Below are 18025 nucleotides of genomic sequence, written 5' to 3' on the forward strand. Positions count from 1 at the left end.
GCGTACAATAGCAGAACTTCACTTAGGGGCGGGGACATTGGCATAGTGTGTTACATACTTAATGGATGCATTCAACTTGGCAAGACCATAGTGCTACATAGATCTGAGCAAATAAACTGGCATTGGATGGTCTATTACATGCTTAGCGGGGTGGAAAGTAACCTGATAATGATGCTTGACATGCTTGGGGTTGTACACTTGCATGTTAACAGTGTTTTATATACTATGTCTGGAAAATGGCATGACAAAGGTCTTTTACATAAAATAGGGACGTAAAATGCCATGAAAACATTTTTGTCTGTTTTACAAACTAGGGACAATTGAGAAAGAGACTTACATGTGCTATTTACATGATGGGTCAGCGTACAAATGGCATGGCAATATGTACCTTACATACTAGGTAAATGTGGAGACTGCCATGACAAGTACGTGTTGCATACTGGATGACTGGCAGGTACTGACAAGACATTCTGAACTCCATATGGTAGAGCAATGTTCATGTCACGTAGCTGACACCAGTTGTGGCTCTGTAGCGCGGTTAGCTCTCTGTGCTGCTCGATCATACTGAGGCCACGTGGACATTGGCATTACAGCAGTATCTGTAAGCTTAGCTGCCCACTCTTTCTTAGTCAGTAGGATCAGCATCAGGACAATAACAAGTAACCTGCACAGGTCTACGCACTCCAGACAGCACCCCGGCACAATGATAAGTGCCTTGGCACAGTGAACAACTCCAAGGCACAGCCAACAGCCTTCGCATAGGTAAACATAAGACATCTACCTCGAGAGGCTGGGAGTAGCGCTCTGCCTTGAGAGAACAGATCACCATGCATAGGTGGGTATGCACCTTTATAGGACTGCATCACCTTGACAAACAAGACCATCAATTCTAGTAATTCATTCATTTTTTACAATTTATTTTTGGCTGTAAAAGATAGGAAAGTGATGGGCGGAACTTCTGTCCCTGTATGTAAAATGGGTGTTCTTTCACACACGGTATTCCATCGCCATAGGTTTTCCTAGATGAGCAATGCAAAGAGGCCCTAGCAAGAATATTTGCCAGTGTGCCCGGTTTTCTCAAAGGCACATGCATGATTTCTTGCTAAAGAAAAATATTGCTTATGTGTACCATGACAGACATGCACTATTTCTATTAGTGTCCCTTTAAGCAGACACTGAAATATATGGGATTTACTCTATATATTTAAAAAATGGTCCTTCAAAATGTTATACATTTTTTCATTAAAAAAATTATCGTCTGGGTTAGCTTTTCGATGCCTTTTTTGAAAAGTTGTGCTTGCTCACTTTGTTCAGTCAGTGCAATGATGGGATAGCAGGTTTTTTGTTTTGGTTCGCTGTTCGACATGTGTGATGCACTGATATTTTAGGTATGTTTGAATCTTTTTTCTGGTCTCTATTGGGTTTTTTTATATAAAAGACTGGCACAGCACATACCACAGCGAAAATTACCACAACATAACCATGTAGACTCAAAATGTGCATAAGCCGAAACTGGATCGTAGAACATTCACCAAAAAACACATCTAAAATAAACATGGAACGTACAGGTAGTGTACATGTAATCAACCAAAATAAAAAAATCGAGAAGCATTAGCTGTAAGAAACCAAACGGATACAGAAAAAGTAAATAACATGAGCAACCCCTCCGGGTTGCAGCTATCAATGTGGCAGCAGATGCAGTGGCACCGGTGGCCTGAGGGGGCCACTGGCCCCTCATTACTAGAGTATCAGGAGAGGGGTAAGCGGCCTTACAAGTTCTAGGATTTCTGTGCGATCAACTTTAATAACACATAAGTCTGTTTATACATCATATATCTGTGTTCAAATAAACGAAGTAAAGTTTGCACAAAGCGATGCAAGTCTTGAAAAATACATAAAATATACAGTTCTCGCAGCCTCTTCTGTGGTGACACTTCCCTTACACATTCCTTCCAACATCTCCACGAATCACGGGCTGAGCCCACTTTCTTCAGTGTCATTCATACTGGCCCCCTTGAGCAGTGACAGATCTGATGGAAACAGCAGGGGCGTTGACAGATCTTCTGATGGAAACAACAGGGACGCCACTGAACGATGACATGCTTTACAGACAAGGGAGAAGCAAGTGTGTCTCAACAAAAACAAACAATCCTGAAATAGTTGAACCAGGTTTGGAAAAGAGTTATTTACCCAAATGACGTGATAAAGGCCTCCAGCTGTCGTCTAGGTTTGCACTGGGATTGTTTTCCAACTGCTTCTTAACCGAGTGAAATGTGGAGAGTGAGCGATAACAGGGTTGGCAGGCACACCAAGTTCCTCTTAGTGCTGTTGCCTCCTCAAATGTGCTTTGTACAAATCAGTTCAGAAGAGAAAGTGCAGAAGAGAAAGTTCGAACAAGAGATAGTTGCGCTTTTGCATTACCTACACACGGGGCTCGAGGCAACGGTAAGATTTCGCCCATCAGGACAATGCACTAGGAAAGGCGGGGCCGACATCGGCTTGTATACATCAATTGTAACATTTTCTGCGTAATTGTGTAAATATTGTTTATTTCAATTTTTATTTATTTTGTATCCATACTAATATAATAAAGAGAGAGCCCAAACCTTTGTGGCGGGTAATCTCAGGAACCACAGCACAAATCACAACACCCAATACAGCGTTGGAAAGGGCAGTTGCAGCAGAAGGACATAGGCTATGCAGACGCCCACCATATACATTTAAAAGTTAAAAGAACAGTGCCAGCAAAGTAGTCCCTTGTGGGTGTGTCTGCGTTGTGCTGTGGGCGTGTGCTGGGGGAGTGACAAACGCTGGGGGCGTGTGGTACGTTCCGCCCTTCATGCCATGTCTCATATCGTGTGCTAGTCCCACCCTGCTCCTTTTAAATACCCCTGTACCAGATAATCATAACCCACCCTTACTCCTTAAAATACCCCAACACCCTTAAACACTAACCCATCTTAACCCTATAATATACCCTGTACCCTACAACCCAAACCTATCCCTAAACCCTAGAAATACCCTTATAACCCAAACCTAGCCCTGAACCCTATAAATACCCCTGTACCTCAAACCCCAAACCTACCCTGAACCCTTAAAATACCCCTGTACCCCAAAACCCAAACCTACCCCTGAACCCTAAAAATACCCCAGTACCCCAAAGCCCAAACCTAGCCCTGAACCCTAAAAATTACCCTGTTCCCTAAAACCTAAACCTACCCCTGAACCCTAAAACCCAAACCTAGCCCTGAACCCTTAAAATACCCCTGTACCCCAAAACCCAAACCTAGCCCTGAACCCTTAAAATACCCCTGTACCCCAAAACCCAAACCTACCCATGAACCCTAAAAATACCCCTATACCCCAAAATCCAAGCCTAGCCCTGAACCCTAAAACTACCTCTGTACCCAATAACCCAAAACTATATCTGAACCCTTAAAATAACCAAACACCCCAAAACATATACCTCCGTACCCTAAAATATATACCCCTATACCCATACTTATCTTATCCAAACATAAAAAAAACATGCTTTTACCATTCATGCATTTACAACGAATTTCGTTGTAAATGTATTCGTGGTAAAAGCATATAAAATGTAATTCCATGCGTTATAATGGCATTGCGGAGTCATGGTACTTTCCTAATGAAAGTATGCGGAGTGATGGTATGCGGAAAGAAAGTTGAGGAATAATGGGTGTTTACCCTCCCCCGGTAAGTACATTGGTGGCACGGCGGCCCACATCTCCAGCAACATACTTATATTTTTTCACCACCCATTTGAAAAATGCACAGATCTCTCTCATTGATGGCCAGCACTGACATACACTTTTAGACACACCTTCCGCCACAAGTTCTAGAATTGCGAACTTTAGAGCTGGGGAGCTACGTTCGAATCTCGGCATCAGCTCAACATCCTGTGATTCCAGGCAAATTGCTTAGTCTCCCCATGCCTACCACAAATGAATGTGTTCTTCTGTAATGTAAATTGTGCTCATGCCATGTTGTCGAGTTCGCCCTATATAATATTGCAAGGAAAAATGAAGTAGGGAAACTCGAGTTCACACACTACTGAACGCGCACTCTTAAATGCATCAGCAGTGCACTGTGAATCGGTGAGTTTCACAGGCCAGTCACAGATAAGAAATGCTATCAAAACAAAATCCTACAAAACAATATACTACTGGCCGGCAGCAATTCCTACCCGGACAACGTCGGGACGGGCTGCTACTGTTTTAATAAATACGGCAGGGGGGGTGGGGAGGGTCGAAAGATCCCCCGCCGCCTTCCAAAGAAAGCCCTCTCATGTCCTGTTAATAATGTTGGTTAACGGAAGGGTGGGGGTCCTCCGGCAGTCCCTGGCCATATAACACTTTAAGCTGAGGAGAGGGGTCCGCCAGGGATGTATTTTAGCTTCTTTTCTTTTTAGTTTATGTATAAATCGTTTAGATCGTTTTTTAAGGGGTAACTGTAAAGACGTCCCAAGGATAGGACATAGAACGGTTCCTGCATTGTAGTATGCAGAGGATACCGTTCTTATTTCCTGGACAGCTATTGGCTTGAAATCTTTATTGAACCAATTTTATGAGTTTATGGAAAACGTGGGACTTAAAATTCACCTACTATGACTTTAGGACCCATAGGCACAAAGACAAGAAATATGTGATAAAGGATAACATTATAGGCAAGGTGGACAGGTTTAGCTACCTAGCCATACTGTTGGATGACAGACTGTCCTGGGTGCCATTATTGAAATCGAATACTCAATCCTTTAACAGGGTGGCTTTTAGTATCGATGCTTTTTCTAGGCATTTAGGCCATAGTCACATAAAGTCCATATTATATCTCTATAACGCTAAGTGTGTCCCGGCTGTAACCTATGGGCAGAAATCCAGGGTTACGAATCGTCTACTTCAATACCAACGGCAGAAAACAAATATCTAAGGAAACTGTTACAAATCCCACAGAATGTCCGTGCAGAAATAGCCCATGAAGAGATAGGAGCAGGTTATATAGCTGACTATATACGTTTGCGCCCAATACTAATACTGATGCTCGATTTGGACTAAAAAAGAATTGGATTTTACCAGATTAATATAAAAATATTGTTTGAATTTGAACTTTAGTTTGCATATACCATGGTTGAGCTATTTAAAAACTACCCTGTTAAATCTGGGCCTATTGCAGATTTTTAATTCACCTGAGAAAATAACCAAATCAGTCACTGCACGATTCAAGAAAGCATTTTTCGAGTATACCCAAGAACTCAGATTGCAAGACTCACAGCGTAAATGCTATTTTTCTACATTATGCTATGGTAAAATGTAGTGATAAAATAGAATTTTATCCAACACTGGATTTGTCGGTGAACCATAGAAGATTTTTTTTACATATTTTCGACTGAATATGATCTTGCAGCAGGCTGGTATAGGTCACAAGACCCTCCTGTTTGTTCCCGAGATGAGTCTTCTGCACTGGACACTTTACACATCATACTAACTTGCCCTAAATGGGCTAATTTGTGTCAAAAGTATATACTTCCATTATTTGCACATCTGAATTTTAATTAAGCGAGACCAGCCCTTTTAAATCTGCTATTCTTAGATAATTTTACAGTTTGCTGGTATGTGTCGAAATTTGTAATAGCTGTGTATTATGCCGATGCCTGAGACTGAATCGTATAGCACTAAATTATATTAAGTGAGGTTCTTGATATTTTTATATGATTGCTTTTATTGTACTTTTATGATTGTAAAAGTCAATCGAATAAAGTAATTATTGATTGATTGATCTAGAGATACATGACTTGGGCCATGTTGAAATCTTTTCATCTCGCTTGGTTGCCCCATTCGCTGCATCGTCAGGTCCCTCTTGCTGTGCTCTTCATCCACACCACTGCTCCACTCTATGCAAGTTTAAGTACAACACATAAGGCCATGGTATAGGTTGAGGCATCTGAAGCACAGGGACTTCCTTTCCACAACCGTAACTCTTGGGCATCTCACTATTTCCCATTGGTTGTCCATACGTAAAACGGAAGGACAGTAAAGTGAAGTTTTAGTGCATGAAACAAATACTTATGAGAGGGTTTGTATTACAGTAAGTACAACACTTGGTTGCGTTATCAGACTCTGAGACTGCTTTGCGGTCGGTGTTCATACACATGCCTGGTATATATGTCTTCAGCTGATCTTCCCCAACTGACTTATGTCACCCCAAAACTTTCATACATAGATACTGCAAAAAAAATATATAATCTAAAAATATCTTGACTGTACTCTTCTTTCCATGACCCAGAAAGGCTCACTTACCGTCAGTGAACTCCCCAAACCTGCTCATCAAAGCATTGGTCTAATCTGACACAATGAGGTTAGAGCTCTTGTGTTGTGCTGCGACAAGGTCCTTTCTAGCTCACCGCCCAGCACCAAGGCGTTAAGAACATATGTAGAGCTACAGAAATTTCAAAAAAAGTAACAAAGCAATGCAACAATATTTGTGATATAAGATGACAAGAAAGACTGACCTCTACAATGTCATCATCGAACAAAAGCCAGAAGCCATGACTCTTTACAATTGTGATGTAATGTCCACGGTTAGGGCCGCTGAGAAGAAAAATGTAAACGTCAGAAATGCAGACAATCCATAAATAAAGAACAGATCTTCGGTCAGGACATGCCTCAGTTTGCACATTTAATACAACGCCAATAACAATTCGGCTTCCCTTGTCAACGGTTAGGTTTAAACACAGGTAGTAACCTTAAGTCTGTCACTAATTAAAACAATTAATCCTCAAATTTTAATGTTAACTAGAGTACACAGAGGCAGCACATAGCTTAACCCTATGAAACTTTGCCACTGCACATGAAAAAGCGTCAAAAACGAAGTGAAATGTGGAATACTCGTTCAGACATTCACCCTTCGGAAGTAATACCTCTCTGCCTTCCACTGCACTGAAACATTGTTCTTAACACTACCACAATGCTTATGGAGGTATGGGCACTAACCCCAAAAATATCAGTAACATTACAAAACATTTTATCAGATCGAATTATAGACTTTTTCTACATACAATGGAATTTTCCACAGACACATTCAATAGATATAGCTGAAAGTTAATGAAGTTGTTTTCCTCTGAGCACGAAACTATACATTATATAGGGAAAGTTCTGCTGGGGTGTCAGACAAAGATTACTTTGATCCTCTGGTCTATTTAGAGCCACAACAAAGTGCATAAAATCAAGATCAGATGTTTATGGCTAGCCATGTTTTTGATGAAGCAAGCCCAGATAGCAAGGCGCAAATCCTGACGGCCAATACACCCCAGAGGTTGGAGCAGGGACAGTCAGGACAGATCTGTGCCCCTTGTAGATCCATGCAAGGCTGCTGTGTTTGCAGAAACGACTGCAGTCGCGCAGGCCTCGGCACTACACCATAAGATTTGAAGAGCTGGAATCCTTTGGGTCGATCATCAATAGGTTAACTTATTTATGCAATTTTACAGAGTGAACTTGGCCCATGGGCGTTTCTGAACTTTATAATGAAATCCACAACAAATGAAAAGGTTAAGGAATGTTATATCAATGAAAATAATAATAAAACAACAAAACAGTAGCAAAAAAATCTCCAGTGCGGCCACTAACTTGCAAGCAATCCAGAAACAAAGAAAACAGCACAAAAAGATCCCAACGTGGGGTTATGGCGTGCTCAGTGCAGTAACTAGTGAATTTAAGTGCACTCTCGCATTTGTGTTAAAAACACAATTCAAGTTTCAAAATTTTTTCCCTAGTGAATATATTATATACATCCATTTATGTGGCCTTAAAATGCTCCCTTACTGACCTTAAGGGGTACCTTACCTTAGAAGTCATGCTTTTCTCCTTTAAGTAGACCAAGAGCCAGAAGCTCAAATGTATTCCTTTACTTGTATCGGGATTTTCTGTGGTATTCCTCAACCACTGCTAAATGGCAGCAATTATGCCTCTGGATCCCTCAAACAGATAGTTTGTGTTCCACTGTTCCAAAAGTAATGCCTTTAATATTACTATCTGATCATATTTTCATGTTGAGTGGTTCTATCACATACAGGAATAAAAACAGGGAATATGCCTATCTAGCCCACTGAAAAGTTGGAAGGGTCGCAAGTGTATCTCATCAACCACCTCCTTAGCCATTGGTAGCCAACAGTTTTTGCCACCATGTTATTAAAGGACCGCCTGAGCCCAAATCTTTCCACCAATGTATACTGTTAAAAGCCTTTATCAGCAAACCGGCTTCAAAACCCTATGTTTCACCTTTCCCACATGGTGGACCAGCCAACAGACATCATCGAAAGTGTGTCTTCAACAGAACTTTCATGTATATTTTCACATCCAGCGTTCCATGTCATAGGTCTGCAGGTTGAGGAATCCAAATGATCTTCCTTCGGCTTGAGGAAAACCACAATACTTGTATCCTCTACAGTAAGGAACAAAACACCTCTGAAAGAAGCATGGCCAGTTTATAGGAGAATGTCCCATAGAATTCTCCACTAACTATCAGGATCTGCTGTTTGCCAGACTTAAAATATTTAAGAGCCATATGAATCTCCAATTCCTGTATTGGAACCCATTAGTCAAGCCAATAAAGCTTTATTTCAGCAGTTTTCAACCATAAAAACAGAATAGAAAACACAATATAAAATTAAAAATTTAAGGCAATTGATCTACTGAATAATATAAAGCTTTACATAAAACCGAGTAAAAAATGTAAATGGGGTCACAATACAAATATTACATATTGTATATATTAAAATACCAATAAAAGTTAAAAAAGACTGTTAGACCTGGGGTTACCAGTCCACATAGGGTAGCCTGGCACAGAGACAGTAGGACTAACGCCAAAGCAATTGTGCTATGCTTGCATCACACTTCGCATACTAACTCAGCGACCATCCACAAAAAGATGACACTACACCAGTTTAGAAAAATACGGTCTGCTTTATAAAACTCTTTGTTATGTTTTCGGCTTCTAGCAGTGTTTCAAATTCAGTACATTAAATGACTTCATATTCCATATTTAGCTTGTGCCAAGTTCCGTATGACATTAACAATACTTTGCTCCCCCAAATATAAGGAACTTAGTGATAACTCCTGCAACTTAAGCAAGCAGCATATATATATATATACTCTACAATCTTAGAGAAGGTAATCAGCAATTATCAAGCTTCTTTACAGGAAGGCAAGGCTGTACATTACCCCTGAGGTGTCAAGGACATTACAAACAGGATGGTACAAGTTTTCAGCAACAGTTCTAATAATGGCACAAGTACGCCTCGGTGCGAGCAGCTGGGTATCTGAATAAAGACAGGCAGGATATTACTTCATTTAATAAAGCTATTTAACTTGCTCTAAACCCTCAATAGACTAACAGGTTCCCACATTGACTTTCTCAGGCGTTGAATGTTCTGCATAAAAGTGTAACCCCACACTTTCTTATCCCTGGAACAGCCCTGTTTCCCTGGTTTCCATTAATGGCAAATTTAAACTTCCTTCACAGATGACCTTGCTCAAACAGGGAGGGCACTGAAGTCAGAAGGACACGTTCTTATGGAGAAATATTCATGCCGTAGAACATTAAATGGGGAATGTCCTGAAGCCTGGGTGTGAGTTCACGGCCAGTATCGCTGTCCCGCTTCAGTCCCAATATCGTTCCTCACCTCCCTCCAACCTAGAGATCCCAGCTTACTTTTTCCGAGTAGTTCTTTCAGTCCGCTTACACCTCGAATCTGATCAGCTGTGCGGGGACCGGGGAATGCTTCACTACCAGCTGATTTCGTTCGCCTTCCTGACCAGAGCTGAATCTCGTCGCTTCCGCTGGTTCTCACAGCGTCAGTCAGCTCTCCCGGCGGCTCCCCCTCGCCGTCTCCACACGCAGGAAGATCCCCGCCCACACCCAGCCTCCTTTAGCTCTCCCCACCTCTTCCGTCGACATAGCAATCCTGTCAGCAAAGTTCACACGGCTGAAGGCTTACGACAGGGACGCTCCCGCAGAGGTGGGGGTGAGGGGGGGTCACGGCTCGCGTCAGTGAACACCTCTCACATAGTACTCCAGAGCCCCTACGGTAAGTTCTGCTTTCCGCTTTGGGTATCTCACAAGGATCTGGGCTCTAGGCATGTAACTTCGGGACTTGCCTCACTACTAGCCAGTACGCGACAACCGGAGTTGTGGAATGGGCCAATACACCACCACTCTTGGCGTCTTCACAGGTTCAGCCACTCCCGTTTCCGCGTTTCCCCAGTCCAGCCACCCACACTTTCCCCAGAGATGGCTCAGGGACAATTCACAAGGGACACTGGAAAGACTGAGGGAAGCAATGGCAGTCCAGTAATGGCAGTCCAGTAATGGCAGGGCTAGGTCAACAGGCAGGGGGCACGTCATACAAGAGGGGCAGCCAACCCAGGGGACGATCTACCCTCACTTAAAGCGCCTTCCTCCCCACAGAGTCGCCTCACTCCTCACCACGGTTAACCCAAGCTCTCTGGACCCTCTCTCTCCAAAATGGCCGCCCTGGTTCTAGAATTTTCCCCTTAGAATCCTATGGCCCCAGATCCTGAGGTAAAAATTCAGGGCAGTTATAAGCCACCATCTTGTGACTCTATACTCGCCATTTTGTGAAGGCACCAATGTCACAAAAAGATATAGGGGCAAAGTAACACCTAACCCCAAGGACAACACCACAAAAAAAATCTAGTGGACATAAAAATTAAAGGAGTGAGGAGGCAGAAAGGGGACAAAAATAAATAAATAAATAAATAGAAGGGACCACCCAAGGGGCATCTGTGCTTCTCCTCTGCATCTTTCAACTGTGCTTAGTGACAAATGCACTAAAACTCTTTCCTGTTTGGCAACTGCAATCAAACAGCCTCCAATCGCAGCCTTAAAAGTATCCAACTGTATTGCATATTGTGTCATCGTTCATCATATAATCATCTATGGTTCTGGAAACAACTGCCCTAGAGCTGTATCCTGATGGAATTTTTTGTCTAGCTTCTCTCCATCGCCGAACTGTTGAATGTGTACCCCACTGATGTGAGGTATGAAAATTGAAATATTTTTACACAGTAGGTTTAATAGCCATTAGAATTTAAATTAAATTAAATGTAAATCTATCCTCCAGTGAATATGAATTCCGAAAATACTAATTTGATTAAGCCATTCTATAGCTCCGACACCTAATAGAGAAAAGGTATGACATAGATTTCGGGACTGTAGTGGTCTGGTGTCTTTAGGAATGTTTAACATGTCTTCTCTTTTAGATTGCTTTCTTTGGAATTCTATAATGTTCTTGGAGCGTGTGTTCCCGTGGATTCGATCAGCTGTTGGTGATCGTGATTCAGGGAACACACTTACTGCGTTTGTTACGCCTTTTGGCGCGTTTAAGTTCCTGAGACTCCCTTTTGGACTGGCCTCGGCAGCAAGTATTTTTCAAAGATTAATGGACTCTATGTTCAAGGGAATGGTGGGGGTCCAAGCTTACTTGGACAATATTCAGATTTTTACAAAGAACCGTGATGAGCATTTAGCTCTCTTAAAAAGAGTCCTGGGCACTTTGGAGGGCAATGGTATGACGATCAGGGCTGACAAATGCAAGTTCGGTGCGAATGAACTTGATTACTTGGGGCATACAATTTCTAATAAAGGCATTATCCCAAAGTTTTCAGTTATTAGAGCTCTAAAAGATGCTAAGCCTCCTACTGATTAAGATACTTTGCGCTCTTTCCTTGGGCTAGCTGAATACTATGCTAGGTTTGTGTGCAATTATGCTCAGATAGTTGAACCTCTTCGCTGTCTGCTTAAGAAGGGTCAAAAATGTATCTGGTCAGAGGATTTGAACAATGTTTTTGAGAGAGTAAAGGATCTAGTCATTTCTGCGAAGGCACTACATGCTTTTCGTGATGATTGTCCTTCAATGATCACTGTTGATGCTAGTTTAAATGGGCTAGGTGCAGTTCTTAGTCAAAATGTAAAAGGTCATGAGCAAACTGTGGCTTTCGCATCAAGAGCTCTTAAGCCTTTTGAAAGAAATTACAGCACGATAGAATGGGAGACGCTTGCCTGTGTGTGGGCAGTGCAGAAATTTAAAATGTATATCTGGGGAAGGACATTTCAGATTTTGACTGATCATAAGCCTCTGTCTTTCATTTTTAACAAAGTCTCAAATTCCAATTCTATGTTTGCTAGGTTGACAAGATTGGTTTCAAAGCTGCAGGAGTTTAATTTTGACATAAAGCATATTCAGGGTAGTAAGAATTTTCGTGCAGATTGTCTATCCAGAATGCTGATGGATAAGGATGATGGGGAGAATTTTGAGGAGGATGATGTTGAATGTGTGGCGATGTTGGATGCAGTGGAAGGTTGTGGTGCCCTTATTTCTGAAGAAGATTGGAGTAAAGCTTCTCTGGATGATTTAGTTCTAACTAAAGTTTTGAACTGCTGTAAAGATGGTTGGCCTGATGTGAGAAATCTTTCTCTGGACTTAAAGAATTTTGCTTTGGTTGCAGATGAACTTTCTGTAAAGGATAATTTTGTTCTCAGAGGAGATAAATTTGTGCCCCCGTCTAAATTGAGGGATGTAGTTATTAAGATGGGTCATGAAGGCCATCTTGGTGTTACCAAAACTTGTATGAAAATTAGACAGCATTATTAGTGGCCGGGGTTGGAAGCTCAAGTTAGAGGACTTATTGATGGTTGTGAAAAATGCTTGCTTTCTGATAAGCACTGGAAGATTCCGAAGTTGTCTCTTCATCCTACTGAGTTTCCTGAGCAAGCTTGGGTTAAGGTGGGTCTGGATTTTTCCGGTCCATATTTAATTCTTCCGGAGGCGTGTAGGTATTTGATTCTGGCTGTTGACTATCATTCCAAATGGATGTATTATAAGTTTGTGGACGCGCCTAATACTGAGAATACAATCTTGTTTTAAAAAAAATAGTTTTTGGTTGAAGGGGCTCCTAGGTGTTTAGTCACTGATAACGGGACTCATTTTGTGTCAGAACGAATGTGTTCGTTTTTGGGGTCTCTGGATGTTAAACATCTGAAAGTTGCTAAGTACTCCCCCGCATCTAATGGTTTGGTGGAGCGTGGTAATAAGATTCTTAAAGAAGGGGTTCAGACTGCTGTGGCGTCTGGTTTGGATGTCAGTTCATTTTTGGAAGAGAAAGTTTGGAGTTACAACGTGTCTCCACATTGCACCACTGGGGTAACTCCCTTTGAGTTACTTAGGGGAAGAAAAGTTAATTCCTTACTTCTTCCTTCTTGGTTGGTCGGTAAGAATGAGGTGAAAGTGCAGGCTTCTGGTGTGGTGGAGAAGGTGAGGCGTAGTCAGGCTCTGATGAAAAAACATTTTGACGTAAAGGGTCGGTGGATGATGTTGATATTTCTGTTGGTGATTGGGTGTTATGCAAAAAACCCTTTAACGTTAAGAAAGGTGAGTCTCATTTTTATGACCCGATTCAAGTTTGTAAGGTTAGTAAAGGGGCTGTTTTCCTCAACGGTAGGGGTTGGTGGAATAAGAGACAGTTAGTCAAGTTGCGGAAAGACCAGGCTGAGTTAATTTAAAAAAAAAGAAGAGTAGTTGTTTTAACGAATTGGAATGGACTTTTTGGTTGCAGGATCATGGTGTAAGTACTGTTGTTGCTGCTCCTGCTTCCAGTATTAATGGCAGTGCTTTTGTTGTTCCTTCTTCTAATGCCGCTGTTCCAGTGGTAAGGAATGTCGTGGGGGACTGGTCTGCTAGAAGTGGGCGCACTATTAGAATACCTGCTAGGTTTGGGGATTTTGTGATTTATTGAACTTTGTTACTTTCAGCTTTTATATTGTTTTTTTTTTAATTTGTTTTTTTTGTTTGTTTTTTGTTTTATATATAGGGGGAGGTGTTGTATTGGTCTGGTGTCTTTAGGAATGTTTAACATGTCTTCTTTTTTAGATTGCTTTGTTTGGAATGCCCCATATCGCTCCTTCCTTTCCCAGCCAAAGTCATTGAGAAAGCTGTCAACAACCAACTCGCCGCTTTCCTCGAAGCCAACAAATCCCTCGACTCCTCACAATCTGGCTTCCGAGCAAAACACAGCACTGAAACCGCCCTCATCGCAGCAACAGACGACATTCGAACTCTACTGGACAATGGAGACACAGTCGCCCTCATCCTCCTCGACCTCTCTGCAGCCTTCGACACAGTCTGCCACAGCACCCTTTTACAACGCCTCAGAAACATCGGAATACAAGGAAAAGCACTTGAATGGATCACCTCGTTCCTCACCGGAAGAACCCAGAGTCCGCCTTCCACCATTCAAATCCGAGGCCACTGAAGTCATCTGTGGCGTACCACAAGGATCCTCACTCAGTCCCACCCTCTTCAACGTATACATGAGCCCCCTTGCGGCCATCGCTCGCCAACACAACCTCAACATCATCTCCTACGCGGATGACACTCAACTGATCCTTTCTCTCACCAATGACCCCAGCACCGCCAAAACAAACCTACACGAAGGAATGAAAGAAGTTGCCGAATGGATGAAACAAAGCCGTCTGAAACTGAACTCAGATAAAACAGAAGTCCTCATCTTAGGTACATCCCCCTCTGCATGGGACGACTCTTGGTGGCCGGAAGCCCTTGGAAAAGCACCCATCCCGACAGACCACGCACGGAACCTAGGCGTTATCCTGGACTCTTCACTCTCAATGAACAGACAAGTCAACGCCGTATCCTCATCCTGCTTCAAAATTCTTCGCATGCTCAAAAAAACATTTCGCTGGATCCCCACCGAAACCAGAAAAACAGTCACCCATGCTCTGGTCACGAGCCGACTGGACTACGGAAACACCCTCTACGCAGGTACTACCGCTAAACTCCAGAAGAAACTCCAACGAATCCAAAACGCCTCAGCCAGGATCATATTAGACATCCCGCGTAACGAACACATCTCTGGCCACCTGAAAGACCTCCACTGGCTACCCGTCAATAAGAGGATCACTTTCCGACTGCTAACCCACGCACACAAATCACTCTACGACATCGGACCAGAATGCCTCAACTCACGACTGTCCTTCTACACCCCCTCCCGCCAACTACGTTCTTCCAGCCAAGCCCTCGCCACTGTACCCCGCATCAACAAGACCACCATGGGAGGCAGATCCTTCTCATACCTGGCAGCTAAAACATGGAACTCACTCCCCACCTACCTTCGCCTTACCCAGAACCACCTAGCTTTTAGAAAGCAACTTAAAACGTGGATATTCGACAAGTAATCCTCCTCCCCTCCCTAAGCGCCTTGAGACCCTCTGGGTATGTAGTGCGCTATATAAATTCTCTGACTTGACTTGACTTGACTATGATGTTCTTGGAGCGTGTGTTCCCGTGGATTCGATCAGCTGTTGGTGATCGTGATTCAGGGAACACACTGCTCCGCTTTGTGGCTTAAGAAACCTGTGTTTTAAATAAAGAAGAATTCTCAAATCTACCTGCAACTTCATGGAGACTCTTCTTATAATAGGGACGCATTTGAAAGGTAAGACCAAAGAAATTCCACACCCTGATCTTCAATAAGATGGTATAGCTTGAATAGTTATGATACAAATTTAAAATACAAAGCTATGAGACATAAGGACCAATGAACACCTAATGATGTTAACACCGAGTACATTGTGGAAAATACAGAAAAGAACACTAAAAGCAGGTGTGGCTACCTGTTTACTTCTGGAAAATATTCTGTATACGTCTCCCTGTATAGTACTGTACTGAATGCCTAAACTGTACAAACTAGTGGTTGGTGACACCTAGGGTAGATGTCAGCTCTCTGAGCACAACCTAAATGAAACAAACGAAGTTTCTATATCAAATCATCCAAATGTCGCCAAAAAATTAAACCAAAATTGTTGTCATGTTTCTCATGTTTAATTCACATGAATCTCATCAATATCCACGAAGTTCCAATTCGTTTATGCATCCAAATTCATTGTATGAGTAATCATATCCCAATGCATTTCGGACACATGGTCCTTCGTCAGGGGAATCCTAGAGAAATGATAATAATGCAATCTAAGTATAATCCACCGGGTAACAAGTAAAAAATACAGCTTTGCTCTAGCAATCATGCATGCGTTTTGTGAATGGTAGTGAATAGTGAGTCTAACGTGAAACAGAAAAGTGCCCAAAAACGAGTTGATCCCGATGTCCCCAAACGTGAAAAACACATGAAAACGAGCCAAGATTACGGCAAATATAGAAAGCTATACAAGACCAAAGCGGGTTGAGTGTCACCGGAGAAAGGAAAATGATTAAATAATCACCGTGAACGGGGAAGACATCACCCTAGTACAAAAGTCCGCGAGTTGTTAGCCAAGTGAGAACGCATTCAATAGTGTTAGCACTTACGGAGAAATCAAAGCAAGATCACGCGTCCTGCCAGTGCGCCCTTCGCCATGATGTGTGAGACAGGCGTCCCGTGTAAGCGGAAGTGAATGAAATAAGGACAGTGTATGTGAAAAGAGGACTGTGGATTTAGCGGCCATATTGGAATGGTGCCACGGAGAGACGAAAGAACCAAAATGAACAAACAATCAGTTAGTTGTAAAAGAAAGGAAATATACTTAGATTGCATTATTATCATTTCTCTAGGATTTCCCTGACGAAGGACCATGTGTCCGAAATGCATTGGGATATGATTACTCATACAATGAATTTGGATGCATAAACGAATTGGAACTTCGTGGATATTGATGAGATTCATGTGAATTAAACATGAGAAACATGACAACAATTTTGGTTTAATTTTTTGGCGACATTTGGATGATTTGATATAGAAACTTCGTTTGTTTCATTTAGGTTGTGCTCAGAGAGCTGACATCTACCCTAGGTGTCACCAACCACTAGTTTGATTCCCACACCTTCTTTGTCAGGGGGTGATATCTTTGAAGCACACCACAACCTGTCTACCTTAACTTCACTGAGGAGTGCGTGACCCACACCCAAACATTACTTAAACTGTACAAACAGCATTCAAATAAAGCGCAAGAATATCAATAATCAATCCCTTCATGAATCACTTTGATGTGCACGAGTATTCATATTTAAGGAAAACGAAAGTCACTAAAGTAAGCGGTTTTTATTTCATCAACATTAGTAAAAACAATAAAATTAAATTAAAAAAGGCTTCCTCAGAAAAGAATCACACAAACGTAAATAAGTTCACACATGTCCACATTCTTCTACATCAAGGTGCATGGCACACATGGATAATTAAATGTTTTATCGTAGAAAAAAACCTGAAGTAATTTATTTCTATTTGGAACACAAAGATGTGACAAACAGCACTTTGTAGGCAGAAACCACTTCTGAACATATTTAGGATCATGGTCACAGCTTACTTACTGCTACTATTAAAATAAACATGCCAAACAATGTAAGGTTTATTGGGGTATACCTGCCGCAGTGAACAACAACAGCCACCAGGTCATACATGCGATCCAAATTAACAGCGTCGCTGGATGTGTTGAAAAGCCGCAGTTCCAATGGAAATACCACACGGTAAGAGAGCTTGGTGTACCGGTGCAGCTGCTCCATATACTTAAACCTCTTCAGGTGTAGTGCAAGTATCATTGGTAACTTTTTTACACGCATTCTGTGGAATCATTAAACCTCAATGTTATTATTGTCTTCAGTGCATTAAAAGGCATTCTGTACATTATAAACCTCATCTTCAAGTATAATATTTATCTTCCCTCAAGTTTCTGGACCATGTCATTACAAGACATGTAGTAATTCTGAGAAATGTACCCTTACCAACTCTAATTGACATCACTCTTAAATCCCAATCAGCAATTTATGTTCAACTTGAAGGAAAGCAGTGTAACGAGTTATTTATCCCTCACCTTCTCATCTTCAGTTTTAACGTTTTTTTCCTAGACTACGTTATTACTGAAGTCCTAAGCGTGGATTTGGTTTGAATTTCGAGGATTGATTCACACAAAAAAACACTCAGGGAGTAGTTGT

At 41.9% G+C, this 18025-nt stretch overlaps 1 protein-coding gene across 1 annotated transcript in view; it reads right to left on the reverse strand.

The window, feature by feature from the left end:
- Positions 1–18025, reverse strand: part of LOC147666400 (ubiquitin carboxyl-terminal hydrolase 46) — a 186355-nt gene that overhangs the window by 12354 nt on the left and 155976 nt on the right. Inside the window, exons 7-8 of the mRNA XM_086949090.1 lie at positions 17457–17654; positions 6524–6602 (exon numbers count right to left, since the gene is read on the reverse strand). Coding sequence (XP_086805216.1) covers positions 6524–6602; positions 17457–17654 — 277 coding nt within the window. The remainder of the gene's footprint in view (positions 1–6523; positions 6603–17456; positions 17655–18025) is intronic.

This window comes from Lissotriton vulgaris, unplaced genomic scaffold (genome assembly GCF_964263255.1).
Source record: "Lissotriton vulgaris unplaced genomic scaffold, aLisVul1.2 SCAFFOLD_532, whole genome shotgun sequence".
Classification (NCBI taxonomy): Eukaryota; Metazoa; Chordata; class Amphibia; order Caudata; family Salamandridae; genus Lissotriton; species Lissotriton vulgaris.